Source organism: Salpingoeca rosetta (assembly GCF_000188695.1).
Source record: "Salpingoeca rosetta unplaced genomic scaffold supercont1.15, whole genome shotgun sequence".
In the NCBI taxonomy this organism is placed as follows: domain Eukaryota; class Choanoflagellata; order Craspedida; family Salpingoecidae; genus Salpingoeca; species Salpingoeca rosetta.
Window position 1 is genome coordinate 445,949 of NW_004754919.1, and position 20,425 is coordinate 466,373.

The 20,425-nt window shown below is 56.1% G+C and overlaps 7 protein-coding genes across 7 annotated transcripts in view; 4 read left to right on the forward strand and 3 right to left on the reverse strand.

Moving 5' to 3' along the window:
- Positions 1-93: 93 nt before the first annotated feature.
- On the forward strand, positions 94-1,267 carry PTSG_05893 (uncharacterized protein). The gene is made up of 3 exons (XM_004992729.1): positions 94-293; positions 628-703; positions 885-1,267. Exons 1-3 carry the CDS (start codon positions 153-155, stop codon positions 1,058-1,060), a joined length of 393 nt encoding a protein of 130 aa, XP_004992786.1. The 5' UTR covers positions 94-152; the 3' UTR covers positions 1,061-1,267.
- A 75-nt stretch (positions 1,268-1,342) lies between these two features.
- PTSG_05894 (uncharacterized protein) lies at positions 1,343-6,760 on the reverse strand (the record flags this gene model as incomplete). The annotated part of the gene is made up of 12 exons (XM_004992730.1): positions 1,343-1,382; positions 1,568-2,697; positions 2,895-3,032; positions 3,251-3,505; positions 3,791-4,015; positions 4,283-4,397; positions 4,593-4,657; positions 4,847-5,038; positions 5,254-5,396; positions 5,576-5,653; positions 5,934-6,481; positions 6,744-6,760. The coding sequence occupies 12 exons, from the start codon at positions 6,758-6,760 to the stop codon at positions 1,343-1,345; spliced, it is 2,946 nt and encodes a 981-aa protein (XP_004992787.1).
- Positions 6,761-7,486: 726 nt separating this feature from the next.
- PTSG_05895 (ubiquinol-cytochrome c reductase hinge protein) lies at positions 7,487-8,872 on the forward strand. Its single transcript, XM_004992731.1, has 3 exons — positions 7,487-7,602; positions 7,824-8,057; positions 8,394-8,872. Exons 1-3 carry the CDS (start codon positions 7,546-7,548, stop codon positions 8,424-8,426), a joined length of 324 nt encoding a protein of 107 aa, XP_004992788.1. The 5' UTR covers positions 7,487-7,545; the 3' UTR covers positions 8,427-8,872.
- PTSG_05896 (small nuclear ribonucleoprotein Sm D3) lies at positions 8,873-10,468 on the reverse strand. Its single transcript, XM_004992732.1, has 4 exons — positions 10,221-10,468; positions 9,927-10,030; positions 9,581-9,681; positions 8,873-9,365 (listed from the first exon to the last, which is right to left on the reverse strand). Exons 1-4 carry the CDS (start codon positions 10,323-10,325, stop codon positions 9,289-9,291), a joined length of 387 nt encoding a protein of 128 aa, XP_004992789.1. The 5' UTR covers positions 10,326-10,468; the 3' UTR covers positions 8,873-9,288.
- A 185-nt stretch (positions 10,469-10,653) lies between these two features.
- On the reverse strand, positions 10,654-15,911 carry PTSG_05897 (uncharacterized protein). Its single transcript, XM_004992733.1, has 17 exons — positions 15,689-15,911; positions 15,401-15,475; positions 15,175-15,270; positions 14,866-14,961; positions 14,641-14,688; positions 14,359-14,435; positions 13,987-14,053; positions 13,417-13,655; positions 13,037-13,122; positions 12,830-12,885; positions 12,536-12,619; positions 12,276-12,300; positions 11,886-12,046; positions 11,534-11,608; positions 11,254-11,321; positions 10,914-10,983; positions 10,654-10,746 (listed from the first exon to the last, which is right to left on the reverse strand). Exons 1-17 carry the CDS (start codon positions 15,746-15,748, stop codon positions 10,708-10,710), a joined length of 1,422 nt encoding a protein of 473 aa, XP_004992790.1. The 5' UTR covers positions 15,749-15,911; the 3' UTR covers positions 10,654-10,707.
- Positions 15,912-15,943: 32 nt separating this feature from the next.
- Positions 15,944-18,095, forward strand: PTSG_05898 (flagellar associated protein). The gene is made up of 6 exons (XM_004992734.1): positions 15,944-16,153; positions 16,434-16,639; positions 16,798-16,880; positions 17,108-17,198; positions 17,520-17,611; positions 17,883-18,095. Exons 1-6 carry the CDS (start codon positions 16,015-16,017, stop codon positions 17,935-17,937), a joined length of 666 nt encoding a protein of 221 aa, XP_004992791.1. The 5' UTR covers positions 15,944-16,014; the 3' UTR covers positions 17,938-18,095.
- A 232-nt stretch (positions 18,096-18,327) lies between these two features.
- PTSG_05899 (uncharacterized protein) overlaps positions 18,328-20,425 on the forward strand; it is a 2,529-nt gene continuing 431 nt past the window's right edge. The window contains exon 1 of the mRNA XM_004992735.1: positions 18,328-20,291. Within this exon, the coding sequence (XP_004992792.1) occupies positions 18,468-20,291 (1,824 nt within the window). The 5' untranslated portion in view covers positions 18,328-18,467. The remainder of the gene's footprint in view (positions 20,292-20,425) is intronic.

The following is a 20,425-nucleotide window of genomic DNA, read 5'->3' on the forward strand; positions in this document are numbered from 1 at the left end:
AGACACGACAGAAGGAGGACAGAAGTCGAGCAAGGGATGAAGCAACAAAACAAACAGATGTAAACGGCCAAAGGTTCATTGTCTGCCTTGACAGTGCGAATGTTTGGTGAAAACATTCACAGATATTCCACAATCGCTGCGGAGCTGCGACGATGCTGGTGGAGACAGAGACGATCCGCTTGGCGGATGTGGGCGTGCATGTCATGGTGGTAGTGGCGTCACAGGTCATCTACTTGTGGGCCAACACACAGCCTTTGCTGGGCGCCCTGACCATGGCCATGCCATCGCGGCTGGTGCGTTTGTGAAGTTGGGGGCGGGGCGGGGCGGGGGGACGTGAAGTGTGGTTGTTTTTCTTTGGTGTTGCCATGTGTTTGCATGTGTGTGTGTGTTTGCGCGTGTGCGTTTGCATTCACTGACTTGTGCACACATACATACAACCAAACACACGCACACGCACACGCACACATACACACAAGCACACATACGCACACGCACACATACACACAAGCACACATACACACAAGCACACACACGCACACGCACACATACGCACAAGCACACGCACGCACACGCACACACACGCATACAACTCGCTGACATGTTGGCTTCGCTTCGTCAATTGCACAGGACGCCACGCCGCTGGGGATGGTGCTGAAGCGTGGCCTGGACGATGACCTGGCAGAGTCCTTTGCGAAACGCCTTGGTGAGATGCCTCGCATCTTGCTTCCAACAGCACGCAGCATGCATAATCATGGCACATGTTGGGTTTCCAACACCCTGCTCAAGCGATGCATGCCTGCTCATGTGATGCATGCGCTTGCTCACATGGTGTACATCCCTCTCTTTCCTTGCCTCTGTTTTGTTTTATGTTTGCGGCGCCACAGCGAGGAAGTTTGGCGTTCAGGTATTCGTGAGCTGTGAGTTGCCACGGGAGCTTGCGGATCTGCGTGAGGGAGTGGAGAAGCGGCTCACAGATACGGTCAAGGGCATCGTGGAACGACCCGACGTACAAGCCGCCCTGTTCCCTGCAGCCGAACCCGAAGCCGCCCAGGCCAGCTGACCGACATGTGTGTGTGTGTGTGTGTGTGTGTGTGTGTGTGTGTGTGTGTGTGTGCGCGTCTGGACTGCAATCCACTTGAACGCTCTTGTCCTCTGTTTTGGTTGAGCCATGTGCAGGCATTTCTTTTTTGTCTCTTTTTAATCGAAAGACAGTGAACAAATGAAGACATTCCACACCACCTCGAGTCGACAGTGAAGCAGTAGCAAGCACATCACATCACATCACGTCATACACGCACACTTCACACAACACATCACACACATCAGAGCAAAGAGGGTCCGTCTACTTGGCGCGCTTGCGGTCGTTCTCATCGTCGCTATCCCTGCACACAGCACAAAGCATGAGAGAGGCAAGAAGGATGGCGATGGTCGGTGGAGTGAGTGCGAGGAGAAGGGAGAGAGATGGAGGGGGGAGGGGGATACAACGCACACGTGCACAGCACACACACACACACACACACACACAAACACGCACATCTCCGCATGCCTCTCGAGCCTGTCGACTTACGGGCGGCGGGTGTGGCGTCGGTATCGTGGGGAGCGCGAGCGCGAACGACGACGATCACGATCACGATCACGATCGCGGTCACGGTCGCGGCGGGCTAGTGGGGACCGGGACCTGCGGCTGCTGCGACTCGTCCGCGATGCGCGCGGCGACCGGCGGCGGCGGCGTGGCGAACGCGAACGCGAACGCGAGCGGGGACGAGAGCGAGCACGAGAGTGGGAACGGGAACGGGAGCGGGAACGAGATGGGCGTCTGTATTGGGGGCGGCGGCGGCGGTCAGCAGGGGAGCGCGGTGGGGTGCGGCGCACCCGTCGCTCCTCGCGTGCTGCATCATCCCCACGACTGGCACGTGTGTCGTGATCGCGATCACGCTCATCACGCTCATCACGGCTGGCACGTGTGTCATGGTGGCGTGGAGGGCTGGCGTCGCGTGGGGCGGGGGCCTTGGCGTCGCGTGGCGGGGACGAGCGAGGCGGGTTGGAGGCGCGGGAGCCAGCGGAGATGCGGCGGTCACGCGGTGGCGGGGAGCGGGGAGGACTGCTGCGACGCACGCTCCTCTCACGACCACGGTCGCGACGACGGTCACGGTCATCATCGCTGTCGCTGCCACTCGATGATGAGGACGAGGAGGAGGAGGACGACCCGGAGTCGGAATCAGAATCAGAACCAGACGATGATGACGACGATGAGGATGAAGAAGAGCCACTGCTGCTGCTGCTGCCACTGCTGCTCTCATCCGATGACACATCCTCCGTCTTGGCCTGCATCAGCCGCTTTGGGGCGTTCTTCAGCGCCTCGCGCATGTCATCCGTCAGCGCTCCGAGACCAATTGTCGTGAAAAAGTTGATCGAGAACCGCGTGTCCTTCGGGCTGTCCAGCGGGAACAGGCCCGCGAGCGAGCGCTGCAGCGTGGGGTCGCGCAGGCGGGCAATGAGCGTCTCCAGGCCCATTGCCGATGACACCTCGAGGAAGAGCTCCTTGATGAAGATGCGACTGGACGAGGTTGTCTCGCGTTCGTTGAGGTGGATCACCTCCAGCGCCGTCCAGGGAATGGCGTCCATGTACAGCAGGTGCGCAAACAGCTTGGCAATCTGCCGCAGCGGCTTCGTCTCCAGTCGGTGGATCGTCACATACTGAGGAACATTGGGAAGGCAGGGGCATAACGTGAGTCATTGCATTGGGTGCAACGACGCTTCAAGTCGTTCGCACAGAGCACAGAACTCACACACACACACACACGCATGCACGCACACGGCGCATACACACACACGCACACACGCGCACGCACACACGCGCACGCACGCACACACACACACACATACACACACACCTGGTCGGCGAAAGCGGCGACGTATGCATCCTGGTATTCGCGGCGAAGCAAGCAGAGGCGCTCAGCGAGGAGGCCGTACATCTTCAGGTATGACCGCTCCTGGCTGCAGCACTCAATCACCATGTTGCACAGCTCAGACTGCACGCAAGCACATGCACAAGGGGAGCGGAAGGGAGATAAGATGGGCATTGCAGTGTGTGAGGCAACAAATGGGTACAACATGCAAGGAAAGGGCCATGTACGAGCACATCGGCAAGTACAGCATGGCAAGAGTAGTAACACCAACAACAGCCAGTGACAAAAAGATGATATTTACACATGCACGAACAAGGGCAGGCGAGGCAGTCACGCTTCACCTCGTGGCCCGGGGGCAGGTTGAGCTTCATGAGCTTGTGTGCAGCCTCCTCGTAGTTGATGGACGACATGATGGTCAGGTACACCGTGCGGCGGAAGGCAACGAGATCCGTGCCCGTCATGTCCATAATCGCCTGTCCGCCCTCACCACCGGCTGCCGTCTGCGCTGCTTCTTCCTCCTCATCCTCGTCCTCGTCGCTTGATGACTCATCACCACTGCTGCTCTCCCCAGAGCTCTCATCCCCAAGAATCTCCCGCTGTGGAGGTGTGGGCGGAGGCGGAGGCGGAGGGGACGTGTGAGTGTGTGAAATACGGATTGAGTTGAGTTGAAACGAAGGAACGCAGCAGTGGCAGCAGCACGTCAACTCACACACAATACACACACACACACACAACTCACACACAATACACACACAAGCACACACACTCACACACAACACACACACGAGCACACAAGCACGCAAGCACACGAACACACACACACACACGAACACACACACACACACAAGCACACACACAACACACAAGCATCAGCGATGTACCTTGATTGCGGCGTATTTGCTCTCGTTCTCCTCGTACTGTGGGTCGTACTGGAAGACGTCAATCTTTGACTGGGGATCAATCTCGTCATCGAGGGAGATGAGGTGGGTGATCTGGTCCGACTCTTCCACCAGATCAAGGCCCTCCGGCACAATCGGGTGGTCCTTGAAGCCGTCCTTCCGCACAGCAAACATCACCTCGATCATGTACTGCGTGCGCTTCGAAATCTGCACACATGCACGCAGATAAATGGGGAGTGGGAGGAGGTATGAGTCAACAGGCCGTTGTGGGGTCGTGATGGAATGGGCATAGAGAGTTGAGTCATGGTGAGGAGATAGACGATGCGAACACGAAGCAACACCTGGTCGAACACACAACACGACACGACACAACACACCACAACGCAGGCACACACAACACAACACAACAGAACACAGGAAACAAACATACCAACCAAACGACAAAACCAGCCAGACAAAACCAATCAGACGGACCTGCCCCTGGTGGAGGACGTCGCGAAGAGCATCAAAGGTGGAGTTGAGCCCGCGCGGGGCAACGTCGTTCAGGTACTGCCCAACCTCCTTCAGAAACGCAACAGCAACCTCGATGCTGCGCACATCGAGCATGGGGCGCGAACCGGTCAACTGGTAAGCAAATGGCCAAGACTAAACGTGCTCATTCACATGTGAAACAGCCTGCCACGTACGCATCCACAACCAACAACAGCGCGTCACCGTCGCCGTTATTACCACTGCCATCTCCATCGCCGCCATAATCAATCACGAGTGTGACAGCAGACCGCACCTGTCGTCGGTGGCGTGCTCCAGCAGCAGCGCAAGGATCTCAAGCGCAAGAATCTCGTGCGCAACCTGCAGCATGCACATGGCAGCAGCGCCAATGGTGATGGTGGTGATGGTGGTAATGATGGTGAGAACGCGACGGTAGAGCAGCAGTGTACGCAAACACGCAACCAACCACACGTGTATGCAATCACAAGCAGTCGCTTGAAACCACGCAGCAACACACGCTACCGCTCCACCCTTCTGCTTCCACAGCACCTGCTGGTTGATGAGGTGTGCAATGAAGCGTGCTGTGTTGAGGCAGGTGAGCTTGTCGTTGAGACGGTAGCGCTTGCGAAACTGCAGCACCAGACGCGACAGGATAAGTTTCCCGACAGACGGCAGCTTCGTGTTCACGACAGCAACGAGCCCCGCGTACACGTGCGTGAACGTGGGCGACGAGGCTTGCGCCTGAATGTGGAAGCCAGGAGATGAAATGTGACGCGTGGGAAAGAAAGAGAGAAGCGAGGGGTTGCGTTGGATGGATTGTGTGGATTGAAGTGAGCAAGGGGGAGAGGAAGCAAAGGTTATACTACTGCGCTGCACATATATGCACACGCATCCATGTACACGTATTCATGCACACACACATAAGTGTACACCCGCTCACACCCGCTCACACCGACCTTCATGCAGGATCGAGCAAAGAGGCCGCGACCGCGGACGAGATTGGCGCCAAAGAGATCAACGACAATCGACTGAATGTTCGACACGTTCACTTTGTTGATGAACCCATTGATCTGCTTTCGCAGCGTCTGCCACGCGAGGCCTGCGCAGTACAGCGCGAGGAAGAGGAAGAGTGTGTGAGCGCATGTGCGGGTGAGCGTGTGTGTAAATGTGTGCATGTATGCGTGTATGTGTATGTGTATGTGTATGTGTGCATGTGCGTGTTTGTGTGGTTGCGCAAAGCACACAAACCATAAATGCTACACGACGCACGGCACATACGTTGATACTCCTTGGAGCTCTTGTCTGTGATGTTCTGCTGCATTGCGCGCAGGCGGGCGGGCGGGATGTACGCGCCACCTGGACAGCACGGATGAAGGTCGAGACGAAGTGAGCCAGGGGAAGCCAAAGTACAAGGCAGCGGGAAGAAGACATATGGCTGCTCACGCAGGTGTGGCTGCTCACGCAGGTGTCGGCAAAACAAGCACTCCTGTACTCAACACTATCATGCGCACACATGGACACAAACCCAAACCCACACACGAACAACATCCCCACCCCCACCGCACCACACACACACACACACACACACACACACACACACACACACACACACACACACACACACACACACACACACCTGCGCGAGTCATGATTGGGTTGGGCTCTGTCTTTGTCTTGCCACGCTTGCGAGCAAGCTCCTGAGGGTCTGGCTCTGCGCGTTCCTTTGAGCCGCGGTGATGGCGGCGGTGGCGAGGCGACCGGCTGCGGCTGCGGCTGCGGCTGCGGCTGCTGCGCTTACTGCGGCGACGCTGGTGACGCCGCTTCTCATCCTTCTTTCCGCCATCGCTGTCACTGTCGCTCGAGGAGCTGCTGCTACCACTGCTGCTGCTGCTGCTGCTGCTGCCGCTTGAGCCAGAGCTGCCGGACCTGCGACCGCGCTCCTTCTTTGTGTGTCGGCGACGGCGTGCACGCTCCGGTGTTGGCGACTTGGCGGCTGCAGGAGCCGATGCCTCTGCGGGCGCCTCTGATGCTGGCTTTGCATCGCGGGAAGTGGAATCCTCACCCTCGGCACCAGTCGTGGTGGCTGTGGCCTCTGCTGGTTTCACGTCCTTTGGTGGACGATCTTCACTGACACGGCGTCTGGTGCGCTTGCCCTCATCGCCACTGCTGTTGCTGCTGCTGCTGCTGCCGGAAGAAGACGAGGAGGAGGAGGAAGAAGATGCAGAGCGCCTGCGACGACGCCTTTCCCTTGAGACAGAGACACAAAGACACACACACACACAGACACACACACACCACAACCACACAGCATTGAGCAGGACAGCAACAAGAAGCGTGAGCGCATCGCTCGAGATCAAGCACAGGCCACTGACGACACACCAATCCCAAAACACACACACCCCTTGCCACACGTTCCACTCTTCTGTTGGTGCGAGCCATCACACACCTTTCGTCGCCAGACATGGTGTATGACGATTCCTGTACGCGGAAACAGCGTGCGATCCAAGCAGCCTTCGCCCAATCCCGTCAACACAGAGCCAACCAGTGATGTATGTGCTAACGTGACCGAGACACACAGGTGAACGAACGCAGTTGCTGCCTCCCTTCTGTATCCACAACGTCTCTCTGCTTTTGCCTTCTTGTTCGCTGAAGCAGAAAATCGGGGAACGTGTGCGTGGTAAAGAATTGTCGTTGAAGATGTACGTAATTTTCTGTTGTTGGCTCTCAGGTGCGCTGCTTGCGATGCAAGAGAGACTGGTGCAACTGGTGCAAGTGGTGTGTGTGTGTGTGTGAACGTGTGTGTGTGTGTGTGTGTGTGTGTGTGTGTGTGTGTGAACGTGTGTGTGTGTGTGTGTGTGTGTGTGTGTGTGAACGTGTGTGTGTGTGTGTGTGTGTGTGTGTGTGTGTGTGTGTGTGTGTGTGTGAACGTGTGTGTGTGTGTGTGAACGTGTGTGTGTGTGTGTGAACGTGTGTGTGTGTGAACGTGTGTGAGCACATGTACGTGCAGGATATGTGCGCGATAGGCAACGTGTGAGCGCACAAATCACGCGTGCGCAGCTAGTGCGTGGCACTTGACAATACGTTGGCTGACAAGAGCAACAAAGCAGATGTAGACGTGTGCTGTGCCATCCAGCGCGGTCATGCACGCACGCTCACCGCCGGTTCTCCCGCTGCACTGTTATTTCAGGTGTTTTGTGGTCCGTGCTTGCCTTTCCCCGTCTCCAGTGTCATCTTTTTCCCCCGACAACATGAGCAAACTTGTTGAGCAACTCCTTGGCGTCGTCTTCGCCGAGCCAGAGGAGAAGGTGTGCCTGGGTGTGTCTGTGTCTGCGTGGGTCTGTGTGCGTGTCTCTGTGTGTGTCTGTGTCTGTGTGTCAGTCTGTGGTTTTTGTGTTCATGCTGAAGTCACTGAACACATGCGCCAACGTCACTGGTACAACTGGCTGCCGCCATTCCACCACACAAGCTCACACTGACACACACGCACACACACACACACACACACACACACACACACCAACACCAGGAGGATCCTCCAGCGGACGAGGGTGCCGAGGAGGAAGAGGACGAGGATGATGAGGATGAGGACGAGGAGGAGATTGAGGACCCACTTGTTGAGATCCGCAGCAAGTGCGAGGGCCACTGCCCACAGCTCAAGGCCGAGCTTGAGAAGTGTGCCGCCCGTGTCTCGTCCCGCAGCAACACCGAGGAGACGTGCACCCAGGAGCTCTTTGACTTTCTGCACTGCGTCGACCACTGCGTACGTTTCCCAAGACGCGGCAAACCAAGCGGGGGGTGGGGTTGGTGTGTGTGTGTGTATATGTGTGTGTGTGTGTGTGTGTGTGTGTGCGTGTGCGTGCGTGTGAAGACCATGTGTGCCTGTGTGTATCATATGTGTGTGCGTCTGTGTGTAACTGTCTGTCTGTGAAGACCATGTGTGTGTCTGTGTGGGTGGGTGTGACTGCACATAAGGAACAAATGCACAGCGCTGATGTCAGTGTTGCACGCTCCGTTCCTGTTCCTTTTCCTCACAACTCATCATCATCACCAACAAACACACACATACACACACACCTATACACGCCTGCGCATGCAGGTGTCGGAAGAGTTGTTCAAGCACCTGAAGTAGAGGGCTGGTGGCTGCTGCTGCCGCCGTCGCTTTGACTCTAGTTCGCACCAGAGCGCCATTCGTTCTCTGGCACATGCAAACCCACCCCCTCCCACCTCCTTTCCTTCTTCTCTCCAAGCACCCCCCCCCCCCCTTCACCCTTTAATCTCCTCCACGACACGATATGCATCCATCCTCCATGGCGCGTGCAGCCCTCTATCCGTCCCATCTGTGCATGTGTGTTCGTTCGTTCATGTATGTGTGTGTTTGGTGGTTGTGTGTCTTGCTTCTGTTGTGGAAGCGTTAACGTGTGTGAATCGAAGCTTGCGCGTGTATGTGTGTGTGTTTTTGTGTGAGATGTCGGTTTCCAACGTGTATTGTACGTGTGTGACTCCTGTGTGCTTCTGTGCATGTGTTCAAGCAAGTAATGAACGAGTAAACCCGCCGTTCACACGCTGTTCGCCAGATATCATCAACATGGCACAATTGCGCCTGCTTTTATTCACTCAAAAGCCAAGCAAACAACAAGCAAGACATGCACTTGCTCATTCGCACACACACACGCACACGCACACACACGCGCACGCACACACACGCACACACACACGACAACCAGACACAGGCGCCAACATTTTGCGCTTTGCCTCTCTCTGTTTCTGCTTCTCTGCTCGGCCATTCACAAGTGCACAGCCACGGTCGTGTGGCATCACACACCGTTGCTCGCGCATGGACACAAGTCGACAGAACATGCACAGGGCACACACCCACACGTCCGCACCAACGCCACTACACATCAAACACAACCAACACGCTAACAGATCGACACGTGCGCGCACGCACTCCCAACATGTTTGTTCCTCCGCCCGCTCCTGTGCTGATTCGTTTAGCGCCGGCCAAGCCCCCTGCCGCGACCACGACCGCCGCTCGGCGCACCGCCGCGACCAGCAGCCTTAGCGGCAGCTACAGCAGCAGACGAACGACAGTGTGTGTGCGTGTGTGTATGTGTGTATGTGTGTGTGCGTGTGTGCGTGTGTGTGTGTGTGAAGGAGTGGGCACGCTAAAGGGATCAGAAAGAGCAAACGTACGGCAACAAATGCAGGTACTGATAGTGTACAAGCATGCACATGCATGAGTGTACAGCTGTGCTTGTGGTTGATTCCGTTGAGGCTGCATACCTTTTGCCTTGAGGATGCCAGCCTTGCCAACACCGACAGCGGCGCCCTTTGCCCTCTTGAAGAATGGTGCGTTCTTCAGCATATCAGGAAGCACGAAGAACCTGGGCAGATGTGCGCGATGACGAGGGGTAAGATAAGGTAACAGCCACAACTTGGACCAACCACAACTCGCAGCCATGTCGAACACGCACACACGCACACACGCACACACGCACACATGCACACACGCACACACGCACACATGCACACACGCACACATGCACACACGCACAAACGCACACACTTTCCCTCTCCCCCCCCCTTGCTGCTCTATCGAGCAATGGAAAGTATGCAGGTTGCAACTCACTTGATTTTGCTGCCGCGAATGTACACGGTGTCGAGCTGTGTGACCTGGCCATCGCGGGCTGTGAAGGTGACGTCCCGCATTTGCGAGTTCATGTTGTCCTCAGCCTGACATTAAAACGGACCATAGAAGAGTTGAGCATCGCGCATCGTGAGTGTGTTGTGTGTGTGTGTGTGTGTGTGTGTGTGTGTGTGTGTGTGTGTGTGTGTGTGTGTGTGTGCAGCGGTGTGGCAGCATCACTGCGCTCAGAAGAGTCCAACGTGCACATGATGTCAGTGTTCACCACCATCGCCTGACCTCGATCAGCTTGCCGCGGTACATCTCGCCGTTCTTCAGCTCAATTGTGATGGTATGGCCCTCGGCCTCGTGCATCAACTTCACGGGTACGCTCACGCCAGACATGGTGCTGTCGTCTGTGTATGTGTGTGTGTGTGAAGGGTGCCTTGTGGAGAACTGTGTGGGTGCGTGGGTGGATGGGTGGATGCGTGTGCAGTGGCTGGCTGGCTGGGGTCGTTCGTTGTCGTCTGTCTCCGTCGTGCGCTCACAAATGGACAATTTGTTGACATCTTTATCTATATTTCGTCAATCGTTCGCTCAGATTTTTTATTCTGTCGCGGATGGCTGTGGACGCGGCGGATGATGTGAGTGTCTCGCATTGTCTTGTCTCGCTTCCTCTCTTGACCCTGTTCTCCCCCTCCCTCTCCCTCCCTCTCCCTCCCTCTCCCTCCCTCTCCCTCCCTCCCTCCTCTCTCTCTCTCTCTGTCCCTCTGTCACATCAAGCGAGCTACAGCTTCTTCTTCTTCGCAGCAGGTCGATCAAAGTCCTGCGTGTGTGTGTGTGTGCGTGTGTGTGTGTGTGTGTGCGTGTGCGTGTGTGCGCGCGTGTGTTTATGCGAGAGGTGAGCTCAGTGGGTGGCGTTCGAGGTAGCAGGGCAGAATAGAAGAAAAAAACGACGGATGGCCAAGCAGCGGTTGGTCAGTGAACACTTGCCTGCTTATGGCCACCCAGTTTTGCCATGGTCTTCTCAACCAACTTTTTATCCTGAAACCACGGCGCAGACCTGTGCAAGGCGGATGCACAACAAGTGAGGAGAGGTGGCAAGGGGTGAGGACAGAAATCAATTGGTGGCGTTTCCGCAGTCGTCCATGCAGGTGACATTGATCATGCCGGCTTGTGATATCACACTCACACACTCACTCAATCACACACACTCACGCACACACACACACACTCACTCACACACACACACACTCACACACTCTCTCACACACACACACGCACACACACACTCTCGCTCTCTCTCACACACACACACACATATGCACAGTACCTGTCTGTTGTGTCTTGGTCTGCAAGATGTGTGTATTTTGTGCGACCCATGCGTCCAAAGTTCTTAACCTGCAATGACGGAGAGGGCAGGTGGTGTGATGAGAGGAGAAGGGATCAATCATGACACCAATACACATGCACACACGTACACACGCACACGCGCACACACGTACACACGCACACGCGCACACATGCACGCGTACACACACACACACACACGCGCGCGCGCGCATACGCACAGACATGCGCGCATACGCAGACATACACGCATACACGCGTACCTGCATGACTTTTGGCAGTACGGTCTTGTCAAATTTGTCCTCGAGTGTCGGCGCAGTGACATCTCGCTTGAACAGCTGTTGTCGAGGCAGCGGTGGACAGCGGTGGGCAGTTCAAGAGGTTTCGGGGTCACAACAAGTGATGTGCGCAGGCAGGCATGCGTACGTGTACGTGAAACACACACGAACCACAACATACACAGGCACACTTGCCCAAAAAAAAACACACGCGAGCATACACATCAACCAAAACAAACACAGCAACTGAGCAAGCAAACAGACAACACACAAACACAACTGAATACACACACACACACACACACAGACATGAACACACACACATGCAGCTGCTGACCTCGCTGTCCTCGTCTTGGAAGAAAGCGCCCTTGTGGTAGTACTTCTGCATGAAGCCCATCTTGCCCTTGTCGGCCTTGTTTGTCACCAGCTTGGGGTTGGCCTTGAAATACTCTTCCCGCTCCTCCTCCGTCATCGCGTGCACCCGCTCAACCTCAAAGCCTGTGTGTGTGTGTGTGTGTGTGTGTGTGTGTGTGTGTGTGTGTGTGTGTGTGTGTGTGTGTGTGTGTGTGTGTGTGTGTGTGTGTGTGTGTGTGTCAGTGTGATGATTGTGAGCAATCCTCCGCAAATCTCACTGCTGTCAAGAAAACCACCACCACCAGCACGATTGCCTGCAGGCCGTTATTTTTTCACCGTTCGCGCTCCATGGCATCCCGTTCCTCGCGGTCACGCTTGATCCGCTTCAGCTCGCGCAGCTGCGGTCGTGATGGTGGTGGTGGTCGTCGTGGTGGTGGTGGTGCAACATGGTGAGATGAAGTTTGCGAGCACTAGAGTCAATGACTCGAGCTCTCGACCATACATCAATGAGCAAACAAGACCCCTTTCACGCACACACACACACACACACACACACACACACACACACACACACACACACACACACACACACACACACACACACACACAGGACACCGCCAGCGACTTGCCGACCTTCCAGTGCTCGAATTCCTCCTCCTTATTGGCCGTCTCGTCATCGTCATCAACAAAGTTGATCTGGCTCGCCTCAAGCTCCTCCTGCACCACCACGAGCAGCAGTAGCACCAGCAGTAGCACGGCAGATGGTGATGGGGTGAGATGGGTGCAGGACTTGAATGACATGGTGGGATGTCATTGATGAGGGCGGTGGGACACTAACACGGCAAGCGTGAACGACATTGTGGTCAACGCGTCAGCAAGAAGAAAAAAACAAAAACAAATGCGCAACCGCTATTCTTGTGAGCGAACCTGCATCTCCTGCTGGACGGTTGATTCGATGAAACCACGCAGCTCTTTCCGTTGCTCTGCACAGACGCGCGGGGTGTTGCAGCAGAGGGAGAGACCAATCATGAGCACGACTACCACGACCACAAAATATGGAAACGCACACGCACACACACACACACACACACACCACCACCACCACCTTCAAAACTGTGCAGGGCCACGCCATACCCTCTTGTTGTATTTGCAGGGCCTCCAGCCGCTCCTCCTCGCGAGCAAAGCGCTCCTCCTCCTCCAACTTGGTCAACCGCTTGTCCCTGCGCAGCGCAAGGGAACAAGGGGTGGTGTGGTGGTAAGGTTTGGTGAGGAATTGCATGGTGGTTGGGGGTGGTGCATGATGCCTCCTCATTCAGTCTCGCACACACGAGCACGCGCACACACAGGAGCACACACGCGCACGCGCACACATGAGCACGCGCACACACAGGAGCACACACACACACATGAGCACACACACACAGGAGCACACACACACACACACACACACACACACACCCATACACACACACGAGCACACACACACACACACACACAGCGCAGGACCAACGTACTTCTTGACGAAGACGGGTTTGAATATGGGCCGCGTGTCGTCTTCGCTCTCAGACTCTGTGTACGACTCGTACTCGCTGCTCTCCTCGTCACTCTCATCATCATCACCGCCACCGCCACTGCCTGCACGTGGTCGCCGTGCCTGTCGTTCGGTGTCCTCGTCCTCGTCGTCGCTGCTGCCAACGACCTCTGCTGTCGGTTTCATGCGCAGCCGTTGCACCGCCGGACGCGACGACGCAACCTGCCCACCACCACCATCATCGCCATTACCAACAGCAACAACAGCAGCAGCAGTAGTAGGCGTGCAAGAGTGAGCAGCATAGCAGAGATTTTAGGGGTGTTAAGGCTACATGTGCAGGTAAGTCGCACACGCACACACGCAAGCACGCACGCACACACGTACGCACACACACACACATATCTTCCAATCGACAGCAGCGCATCATGTGTATGTGCGCGTGGGTGTGGTTGACGAGTGTTTGTATGCATTGGTGGCGAGCGAGCACGCCAGCACGCCACGGCACGTCACACCACGCCACACCACGTCACACCATCTCAACGCGCGTCCTCACCTCCTCATCCAGCAAGTCTGTTTCTTCCTCCACCTCCTTTGCTCGCTCCCGTGCCCTTGCCAAAAGCCTGATAGACACAAACACACACAAACACGCACAAATGTACACAAGCACACACAAACACACAAATGCGCGCGCGCATGACCAATGTTGGCAGTGTGGGATCAAGCGGTGAGGAAATGCGATGAAGGGCGTGTGCATGCATGTGTGTCGTTGCACTCGGTACATACACGCGTGCATGCACGCAGCATTGCTGACATGTGGTTCCAACCGCAAATACTCACAGCAGCAACTCACACCAAGCATGACGAACGTCAACCACAGCCACAGCAAGAAGAGGCATCAGCATGTGTGTGCATATGGGTGACGTACCTTGCTCGCCGCGCTGCGATTGCATCCTCGTCCTCTGATTCTGACTCGCTCTCTTCCTCCACAACCTCCGCAACGGCCTGATGGGTTGGTTGGTGCATTGGTTGGTTGGTGATGTCGATTGTGTAGCGTAGCAAATGGGACAGCTGATGAGCAGCTGCAACAAGCGTAGGATGGGCGCTTTCACACACACACGCGCATGCACACACGCATGCACACACACACACGCATGCACACACACACACACATGCACACACACGCGCATGCGCACACCCCTACACGTACAGGGCGGCGGTGCTGCACCCCTTCCTGCCCCTCGTCATCACTCTCGGCCTAATCGTGGTCGTGGTCATGGTCGTGGTGGTGGCATATGAGGACAGACAGCCCAAGACAATACACCAACACGTGAGCATTCGAGCATAGTGGATGCGCACACAATCACACGCGCACATGCGCACACACGCGCACACGTACACATACGCAGACATGAAAACGCACACACACACCAACCTCGCGTTGCCTGAGTCTGGCCAGGCGGGCTGCTCTGTCGGTTGGCACGTGCGCCTGACGCAGCCGCTGCAACCGCCGGTCGTCAGACGTCTTCACCTGCTCAAGTGCGTGTGGGTGTGTTGGGGGGTGTGGGTGTGGGTGTGGGTGTGGGTGAGTGTTGTGCAATGAGGAATGCGTTAAGGGGGGGGGGTATGAAAATGGTCTGGCTTGGAAGTGAGCACGTGTAGCGCGTGTTGTTGCATCCACACAAGGTGCGTCAAAACACACAAGCAGGCAAACACGAGCAAACACGCATCACGTCCAACTTGCCTCGCGATCAAGGTCCATGGTAAGCGGCTGTGACGTGGTCTGCTTCTTCTTTGTGCGCCTGTCCGATACAAAGACTTCGTCGGAATCATACTCGTCCTGTCGTGGCATGACGTGGACACGCACACACGCACATACGCACACGCAGGAGCACATGAGATGAGACAAAGCACAATGTCCGCCATCAGTTGAAAGTGAATGCAAGCACTGCACGCAATCCTTCACCTACATCATCGTCGTCGCGCGCATAGCTCGGGCGCATGCCGGCCTTGTACCTTTGTACTTTGACCTTTTGCATCACAATCTGTATCCAAGGATGACCCGCAGGTGCGGAAATGAGAAGACGGTCACGCGCTCCCTTGGTTGCACAGTGCCCACGTAACAGCTCACATCCAATGCACACACATACACACCACACAGAGTATAACATAGCACACACACGCACGCAGCGTATACACAAACACACAACACATACGCAACACACATAGATACGCATGAACATGCACATCACGCGAACCTCGCCCTTTTCATTCTTGATGGGAATAGCGCCAGCAGTGGCGCTGACTTTGGACGACATTGCTACTTGTGCTTGCTCAAATGCTCGCAAAGCAACCTCCTCGCCAGTCGAACAATGAAACTGATGGACAGCAACGTGCGATGAGAGACAGTGCGACAACAGGGAGCTGGGTCAGTTGCCTTTCGTGGTCGTTTGCAGCCGCAGCTGGGTGGTTGGTCTTGCGGAATATTGACGATGTTATCCACTATTTTTCTACAATCACCACAGCCAACCAATCGCTGACACCACCACTGCTTGCCTGCTTTGCTTTGCTCGCTTGTCGTCGAATGTATCTCCGACGCGCTCTGCTTGCTACGCCCCGTCTTCTCGCGACAGCACCTCGCACACTGGCAACGATGAGCGGTAAAGACCTCTTCTTCTTGGACGACTTTGCACTTCGCCAATTCAACGATGACTCCTACACCGGTGGGTGTTGTCGGTACATGCGTGTGCATGTGTTGGTGTGTGTGTGTGTTTGCGCACATGTAGCTACCTGTGTGTGTGTGTGTGTGTTTGTTTGTGTGCATCTTGTGTGTTTGCGCACATCTGCGTGTCCACCTGTGTGTGTGTGTGTGTGTCTGTGTGTGTCTGTGTGTGCTTCTGTGTCTATTTGCGTCCATCTGTGCGTCTGTGTGTGCATTGGTGCACAATGTACCAAAGTCTCCAGTGCAACCTCTCACAAACACTTTCGCACCAATATGCGCAGGCACGCGGCTGAAGGGCTCGCCAGAGGAGTTTGCCAAGAAGGTGAACGAGCTGTGCACGTCCGAGGAGGACCTGAAGCCCGGATATGCCCCTTTCTGCAAGCACGTCTTCGTGCCAAACTTTGTGGGAGCTCTATGCCCAGTCATCGCGATCACACCGGAAGTGGAACCTCTCATCGTCACCGCATACAAGGCCCGCACCGAGAAGGCGAGCAGCACTTGCCTTTGCCCCTGCAGCGACTTGTTTACGTGCATGCACGCACGATCATTCGCTCGCATGCACAAACACTTGAGGTTGCGTTCTCTAATTACTCGCGCACGCCATCGCACTCCAACACACGCACACACGCACGTCTCTTCTGACAGGAGCTGCCGGTGCTGACGCGCTGGGTGCCTGCAGAGAAGTACGAGGCCAAGCCCGCCAAGATGCTCGACGTCATCCTCTACAGGTGGTCTATCTGCTGGTGTAGTTGTCTGTGTGTGCACGCGCGTGTGTGTGTGTGTGTATGTGATGTGTATGTGTATGTGCGTGTGTGTGTGTATGTGTGTGTGTGTGTGTCCAAAACCCTCACCCTTTCACCTTGTCTCTGCTTGCGTAATGTGTTGTTCGCTCCTCTCAAACCCCCCCCCCGCCGCCGCCTCTCCTGTCCCACCGTCCGGTTGTGCGTGCGTGCAGCCGAGAGCAGGTCATTGAGGAGCGCAAGGCCATGGGCATTGAGGGCGACGTCCCAGACTGCCCGTGGGGCATCATCAGCGTCAAGGCCCAGGTAGGGGTTGCAGTGGCGGCGGCAGCCGTGGTGTTGTGGAAGACAGGGTGTGGAGGGTAGGGTACACGCGCGCACAATTTGCTCCGTGTGTGTGTTACGCACACATACACACACGCGCACACATGTTTGCTCACGCGCACACACGCTCACACACACGCACGCACGCACACACACGCACGCACACACACACACGTATGCACACGCTCACACGCTCACACGCTCACACACGCTCACACACACACGTATACACACACACACACGTATGCACGTTTTCCTCTCACGCTTGTGTCACTTACATTGCGCGCCCCACCTCGAATACAGGATGAATCGTATGAAACGCCCATGCAGCCCATTACAATGTTGCGGAATGCACTTGGCAAAGAGGAAGGTGGATCCGGCGTTCCACTTGACAGGTGTGGTGCAATCATGTGATGAAGACAGGGACTGATTGTCGCGGCTGTGGTATTCAGCAGTGTTTGCTTGCTCCAACGTTTTCGACTCACACGCACGCGCGTGCGCTCATACACACTCACTCACTCACCCACTCACTCGCTCACTCACTCACTCACTCACTCACTCACTCACTCACTCACTCACTCACTCACTGACCTACTCTCTCGCTCACCCATGCGCAAACACACGCGTCTGCGCTCTGGTTTCCACACTTGCTTACGACGAGTGCAGGGAGAAGTACCTTGAGTCTGTCGCGTACTGGAGCAAGCATGTGCCGCTTGCATAAGACGTCCACCCACCGCTCCTTCTAATGACTTTGCACCAACATACCAGCTGTCAACGGGCCTTGAGTACGATCATCAAGACACAAAGACACAAAGACACAAAAATGAATCCTGTCATCATCCTCAGTGTGAAGAAGGACAGCAGAAATATCAGCAAGGGCTCAGAACTCGAATAGGAGAGTGCCCAACGCAGGGGTAACAAAGAGATGGGTGACAGACGAGGAGGCGCGTTTATGAGGACACGTGTGAGTCTACCGTGTTAGATGTGAGGCGACAAGAGGAGGACGAGCGAGACAAACAGTTTCAAGCGAACTCCCTTGAGCCCTTGGGCAGTCCACGGTGTTGCTGCCTCACGAAAGACTTTCGCAGTTTTCCTCTGGCCCCTGCAGGTCAAACCCAGGTCTTTTGTGATTTGTTGATTTGTGCTTTGATTTGGTTTTCAGAGCCAGAAGTTACACACCTCCAAACCTCACCAGCTCACCAGCGCGCACGAAGCCTTCAACACTAGGACACCGAGGAGGCAGCCGCAACAATGCAAGGGGAGCAACAAGACTGTGCCAGCAAGGAGAAGGAGAAGAGCGGCACGTTTGTTGCCTATGGCGAGTGGGGGAAAACCAGATGCACGTACCACCGGGCCATTTCAAAAACACACACGCTCACCTTCGACAAGGCCAACGAGACAGACACGGCCCTTGCTGCCTTCGACTACTGTGTGCGGCGGCCACCTGTCTTGGCACGCATTGTGCAGAGCGACCCCGGCAACGTCACCTGCACCCTGCAGACGTCCCCAGCCTTGCTGACGGTGACAGGTGTCACACGGGAGCAGGCGGCTGCGTTGGCAGAAGAGTACACCAGCGAGCTCATGGAGGCGTACTGCGATGCCGTGGCTTTAGGTCGAGGCTCCCTCGACTTCAACTTCTACATGCACCGCTTCTTTGATGACGAGGAAGAGCACGTTGGCGAGCTCGATGCACACGAGCACTCGGCTTCTTCACGCACCAGCGACAAGGACATCAACTCCAGCACATGCAGTGAGCACAGCACCGCAAGCGACAGCGACAATGGCAGCAGCAGAGGCAGCGAAGGCTGCAGTGGCAACGAAGGCTGCAGTGGCGGCGAGGTGAGCGACGCAGACAGCGGTGTTCACGGCTCAGCCTACGCACCCAGCAAGAGCAGCGCCAAGCATGCTGAGCACGCCGAGCACGTTGAGCAAGCGACACAAGCAGCTGCTCGAGCAGTCGAGACGCAGGTCATCCCTGTCGACATTGCGGGGATGCAGGGTGAGCTTAAGCTGAAGGACGACGACGAGAACTTTGCACTCGTCGCTGCTGCCATCCACCGCGGCCTGGAACGACTGCAGTTCACGAAGGACACGGCGTTTGCGGCTGTGGGCCCGAAGATGCCGCTCAAGCCGTCCGCAGACGCCCCAGCTTTGCTTCAGCAGGCCATGTGCGCACAGCTGTTGCGCTTGAGACAAGAGGTGGGGGAAGGCAGCGAGGATGGCAGAAACGAGGACGGCAACAAACACCAGCAGCACCAGCAGCACCAGCAGCAGCAGCAGCAGCAGCAACAGCAACAGCAGCAACAGCAGCAACAGCACCACCAGCAGCAACAGCACCACCAGCAGCAACAGCACCAGCAGCAGCACCAGCAGCAGCAGCAACAGCAGCAACAGCAGCAACAGCAGCAACAGCAGCAACAGCAGCAACAGCAGCAACAGAAACAACAGCAGCAACAGCAGCAACAGCAGCAACAGAAACAACAGCAGTTTGGCCTGAAGAAGGAAGACGACAAGGTAGACGAGGAAGACGCGGCAGGGTGCCACAAGAGCGCGGCGCGTGTGTTCATCATTGCGTCCACCGACCCAGCTGCACTAGAGGCTGCGCGTGAGGCTCTCAACCACGCCCTTGCAAACTTCCGCCTTGATGTGCCAGGTTATGCCGACCTTGCCGGTTCTTGGGACCAGATGCTACACAACTTCACGCATCACGCCGATACGCGGCAGAGTATTCTGGATACTCGGGGCATCAAGTTTTACCGCACATGTGCTGTTCCACCTGAGCTGCGACCTGCGCTTGATAACATTGAGATGGTGTGGCTGCAATCATATCAGCCGCCCACCTTGAAGCAATGGAAGTCCATGGTCAGCCTCCCAAACATCAAGATACTTGACCTCAACTCGCCGCAAAACACAGCAGAGCTGTTTGAGAAGGTGAAGGCGACGGGCGACGGGGAGCTGGTGCGCCGCTTCAAGGAGGTGACGGTCCTGTACGACCACACGGGCCTGAGCCCCGAGGAGGCACAGCGGCACCGATACCGGCAGCGACTCGCGTCTGCGTTTGACTTTTTCACCATGGTGTGTATGTGCGTTCTTGTATGTTCCTGCACAAGCGACTATGCTTGCGCTTCGCACCGCGTGTGTAGCCATTGCGATCTAGCTTCGCACAAGACGCATACTTCATCCTCACGCCCGTGTTCTCTGATGCTTTC

Bases quoted from the DNA above. Each gene is read 5' to 3' on its own strand.
- PTSG_05893 (XM_004992729.1), top strand. From the start codon at position 153: ATGCTGGTGGAGACAGAGACGATCCGCTTGGCGGATGTGGGCGTGCAT. The intron at 294-627 runs GTGCGTTTGTGA...TCAATTGCACAG, and splicing joins TGGCCATGCCATCGCGGCTG to GACGCCACGCCGCTGGGGAT. The intron at 704-884 runs GTGAGATGCCTC...GCGGCGCCACAG, and splicing joins GTCCTTTGCGAAACGCCTTG to CGAGGAAGTTTGGCGTTCAG.
- PTSG_05895 (XM_004992731.1), top strand. From the start codon at position 7,546: ATGAGCAAACTTGTTGAGCAACTCCTTGGCGTCGTCTTCGCCGAGCCA. The intron at 7,603-7,823 runs GTGTGCCTGGGT...CACCAACACCAG, and splicing joins TCGCCGAGCCAGAGGAGAAG to GAGGATCCTCCAGCGGACGA. The intron at 8,058-8,393 runs GTACGTTTCCCA...CTGCGCATGCAG, and splicing joins TGCACTGCGTCGACCACTGC to GTGTCGGAAGAGTTGTTCAA.
- PTSG_05896 (XM_004992732.1), bottom strand. From the start codon at position 10,325: ATGTCTGGCGTGAGCGTACCCGTGAAGTTGATGCACGAGGCCGAGGGC. The intron at 9,682-9,926 runs GTGAGTTGCAAC...ACATCTGCCCAG, and splicing joins ATTCGCGGCAGCAAAATCAA to GTTCTTCGTGCTTCCTGATA. The intron at 9,366-9,580 runs GTATGCAGCCTC...CTGCTGCTGTAG, and splicing joins TGGCATCCTCAAGGCAAAAG to CTGCCGCTAAGGCTGCTGGT.
- PTSG_05897 (XM_004992733.1), bottom strand. From the start codon at position 15,748: ATGTCGTCCAAAGTCAGCGCCACTGCTGGCGCTATTCCCATCAAGAAT. The intron at 15,476-15,688 runs GTTCGCGTGATG...CCTTGGATACAG, and splicing joins TCAAGAATGAAAAGGGCGAG to ATTGTGATGCAAAAGGTCAA. The intron at 14,054-14,358 runs GTACGTCACCCA...TGTGTCTATCAG, and splicing joins ATCGCAGCGCGGCGAGCAAG to GCTTTTGGCAAGGGCACGGG.
- PTSG_05898 (XM_004992734.1), top strand. From the start codon at position 16,015: ATGTATCTCCGACGCGCTCTGCTTGCTACGCCCCGTCTTCTCGCGACA. The intron at 16,640-16,797 runs GCGAGCAGCACT...CTCTTCTGACAG, and splicing joins ACAAGGCCCGCACCGAGAAG to GAGCTGCCGGTGCTGACGCG. The intron at 17,612-17,882 runs GTGTGGTGCAAT...CGACGAGTGCAG, and splicing joins TCCGGCGTTCCACTTGACAG to GGAGAAGTACCTTGAGTCTG.